At 40.2% G+C, this 4,174-nt stretch overlaps 1 protein-coding gene across 1 annotated transcript; it reads right to left on the reverse strand.

Annotated features, from left to right (window-relative positions):
* LOC103400028 (transmembrane 9 superfamily member 11) lies at positions 1–2,680 on the reverse strand. Its single transcript, XM_017323173.3, has 2 exons — positions 2,414–2,680; positions 1–2,206 (listed from the first exon to the last, which is right to left on the reverse strand). The coding sequence occupies exon 2, from the start codon at positions 2,183–2,185 to the stop codon at positions 212–214; it is 1,974 nt and encodes a 657-aa protein (XP_017178662.3). The 5' UTR covers positions 2,186–2,206; positions 2,414–2,680; the 3' UTR covers positions 1–211.
* Between the last annotated feature and the right edge of the window lie 1,494 nt (positions 2,681–4,174).

Genomic DNA, 4,174 nt, shown 5'->3' on the forward strand with positions numbered 1-4,174 from the left:
TGAAGCTACAATCGATGCTGTGATGTTCATCTATTAAAGAATTTAGTAAAACTGGACGAATTATTGTCATAACAACGAACTAAGTTCCCTAACATGATAAAATGAAAAGTAACATATAATAGAACATCTGTAAAAGTTTGCACTCTTTCTTCCCTAAATGATCGCTGCTAACTCTTCTTCAAGTGCGAATCTTTGAGTTGCTAAACGTTCTTCAGTCCAGCTTCACCGAAGAGAACAGGTAGTGCACAAACCAGAATGAAGAGAGGAACCCGACTGTGCCTGTGGCAAGCATGATTGCCACAACCATGAATAGCGAATACCCCAAGTAAAGAGTTGCAGAGACAGGTCCACTCAGGCTCTTGAGATCAAACACAAGGTAGTTTATGGAGTACAGGAATATGTATATGGCAACCGAACCAGAAGCACAGAATGACTTCCACCACCATTTCCAGTCCTCCACACAAAGATGCATGTAGGTTAGAACCAGAGATACCTCAGCACAAACCACAACCAGAAGGATCAATACGATCAAGAGAAACCCAAACACATAATAGACACGGCCCATCCAAATGCTGGACATGATAAAGAAGAGCTCGATGAATAGGGTGCCAAAGGGGAGAGTGCCAGCCCCAAGAACCAACAGCCAGGATGGGTATTTCTGTGCAGGGATTTCCCTGGGAATTTGATTGGTTCGAACTGGGTACTCGATGTGAGGTGCCTTGGCCCCAAAATATCCACCAACAAGAGTAAGCGGAACGGAAATGCAGAACCACAGCAAAAGGAGAATCACAAAGATAGAAAATGGAATGGCTCCTGTGCTGTGACTACCCCACAATAGGAAATTCAAAGTAGTCAGAATCAAAAAGGCAATTCCGGGGAAGAAACAAGCAACCTTCCATGAGACCGAGACCCATCCCTTTTGATCTCCACAGCCAATTGTCCTCCAAAGACGAACAGCAACATAACCAGCTGCAACACCAAGGATCATAAAGAAAAACAGCATCCCTGTGATAAGTGTCCCACGAGAAGCAGGTGACATGAACCCTAGAGCAGCAAAGAGTATGGTCACCAATGCCATCCCAAGGATCTGAACCCCATCACCAACCATTATACACAACAGGGCAGGGTTGCTTGGAGCACGGAAAACATCCCCTACAACAAGCTTCCAGCCAGACAACTCCTCATTCATCTGTGCTTGAGCCTCTTTGTCAAGCTCTTCATAACGAGTTAGATCCCGCCGAACAGTTCTCAAGAAGATCACAAGGACAATACCAGCAAGGAAAGTAATCACCATCAGAGAATTGAGAATAGAGAACCAATGGACTTTGGCTCCCTCCATCTTCAGATAAGCATCCCACCGTGAGGGCCACTTGATGTCACTTTCCTCAAATTCAACCTCATAAGTGAATACAACCGACTGCTTTTCATTAATCGGCATTGCCACAGTGGTGGGATCACAAAGGATCTTAGCAGGGTACTTTTCATACATTTTCAACTTCTTCACAGAATCCACATTGTGCATGAAACTGCAAGGTATCACCTCAAACCCAACAATAATATAACCGGGCTCATCTGAATCTGATTTAGCAATTGTTGGGATCACCTCCGCCCCCTCGCCAGTACCCATCACACGTGCTACATTGGGCTCTTCATACTTATGAACAAGCACCTTAAACTTCAAATGGTTAAACACGTAGTACACATCCTTAACCTTAATTCCCACAGGATACCCAGTCCACCGCAACAAAAATCCCTCCTTCTTGGTATATCGGATTGCAGGCAAATTATCAAGAATCAGATTGACCTGATACATCTCATCAATCCTCTTCTTCAAGAGACTGAACTGATCCGCCGACAACGGATCCGTCTGACACAAGAAGATCTCAGTCTCATTGGTATGCATCTTAAACCGATATGGAGAGCTCTCAATGCGGTCCCCCATGAGGAACTCACCGAGATTCTCGGCACTGTCCTTAACACCATCTGGGGGCTGACAAAAGGGGAGACTGTAATAGCTATAGGGTAGCTCGGTATCAATGGAAGTCAGAGAATTCACTTTCACCCCTAAGTTGTCCCCAACAAGGTACTTGTGAGGGTAACTACCCGGAAGGTAAAACCCATATCCGGATTCAAAAATCAACAAAATGGTAAACACCCAAATCGTAAATCGACGAGAAACGTCCATTCTTCAATGTTTGAGTCAGATCTGGGAGAACCCAGAAGAGAAAATACGCAACAAAAACAAAAAATCAGCACATTTTCCCTATGGGTTTTCGAATTCAACCAAAATTCAATCACAAAAGCTAATCAAAACTACAACTTTCACAGCACTAAAGATCTATAAACAACCAAATAAACTAAAAATTCCATCTTTTTATTTACCCATATGAAGTGAGGAAGGATCTGCACTGACCTTTATTGGAGTGCCAGACATGGACGACCTGGAGAGCGCGTTCTGAGAAATGGAGCAGCAGAGCGAGATCTTGAAGCTCCGCAAATCTGATGGGTTTTTTGGGATTTTAGGAAGGAAGACGAGACAAATGCAAGTGAACGTATAATGGGGTGCAAGTTTTATACGGTTGGATTTTCTTCAGAAGAGTGCCTAACTTTTTCTGGACGGATCTCCGCTCTCCTTTTACATTTAAGTTGCCATTTTAATTAATTAAATTTATGTCATTTTCCTAGAATTGCCATTTTGCCTAATTTTTTCCTCGATGAGACTTTTATTTTTTATTTGTTTTGTCACATTTATTTATTTGAGAACGTTGTTGTTAAGTCATTAACACGCCCGTTAGTCAAAGTTTATGTATTTGAGTTTCGCTTAATCAACAAGGTCGCTTCTGTTTTTTTGAAAAAAAAAAAACACATCGGTTAAAGAGCTTATAAATCAAATAAAGAAGAAAGTAACATTGTTCTTGTTTTCCAAAAAACTTGCATTAGAACAATTCAGAAAAGAAAAAAAAAACTTATTTATACGATTTATATTTTTTTGTTAAAATATGCACATAATTGAATAATTGACAAGATGTTACAGTTTTTTAGTGACTCGATTTGATATTTCTCTATTTATAAAGTCATGAGGCAAGTTCATTGTACTTTGTCGCGACTTTCTTCGGTACATTTAGACGATTTGAAATATACTCTCGATTGTTAGGTCCAATTTGAAACTTGTGGTAGAAAATAATAAAGTTACTATAATATTACTTGATAGAAAGTAAATGATATTAGTAAATCACACTCGTGCGTGTTGTTCACGAACGACGACTTCGATAAACTCCAATATTAAAATGGCCAAGAATCAAGCACTAGGATTCATGAGTTGGTCAACGGATTTGAGGTTGGCCGTCGAGTAAGTTACCTTCTCCTCGGAAAAATAAAACTAATAGAATAATACATAACATATAATTGAACCCCTTTTCACGTTTAGATAAAGAGAAGTGGTAAAGAGACACCCAAAAATGGTGTCGTCGTGGTTTCTCTATTACGTTATGTTTTTTACATTATGATTTATAATATTTGTACGAAAATTGATGTTAAATTTAAACTGGCAAAAAATTTATAAAGAATCATCCTTTAAAAAAGTCTTCTTAGCATTTGCTAAACTACTTGGATCTACGATACGAGAACTTGAAAGGAGCCTTTACTAACTGGCCTAAACAAGAATACGTAGTCATCTTCCATATTTTACATATTATGCTCTCCCATTGTGTCAAATTAGATGGTTGATGTTATTCTTTCATGTGCACATCTCACGTGTTAATGGAATCCCAAATTTGGTGCACAATATGATTGCTTGCAAGATAATTCAGCTGCAAATGGGTGAATAGTATTCCATGAACCACCACGGCTGTCAAAACCGGCCCCCAAAGAAGGAACCGGAAAAATACTTCCCCGACCCGGTTTCGATATCCCTTCTTCGTGTCTCCTCATTTGTGGCACATTTACGTAGTGATAATCGAAATAAAAACGCGGAACTGAATTCCGATTACAGATTAGTAAATGAGTCATTAGTGCATCTGCATCATGTGAAGAGAGAGAGAGAGAGAGAGAGAGAGAGAGAGAGAATGAACCGGGGATGGTAAAAGCCAGGGCAGAGAAATTCCTCTCAAGAAGAAGACATAAACCCCCACATGGTGGCTTTGTTGCAAATTGCAGGAACGGTTTGAATCAGGAA

Source organism: Malus domestica, chromosome 15 (assembly GCF_042453785.1).
Source record: "Malus domestica chromosome 15, GDT2T_hap1".
Lineage (NCBI taxonomy): Eukaryota > Viridiplantae > Streptophyta > Magnoliopsida > Rosales > Rosaceae > Malus > Malus domestica.

What these genes read in the sequence shown, in the direction of transcription:
- LOC103400028 (XM_017323173.3), bottom strand. Translation starts at nt 2,185, where the DNA reads ATGGACGTTTCTCGTCGATTTACGATTTGGGTGTTTACCATTTTGTTG.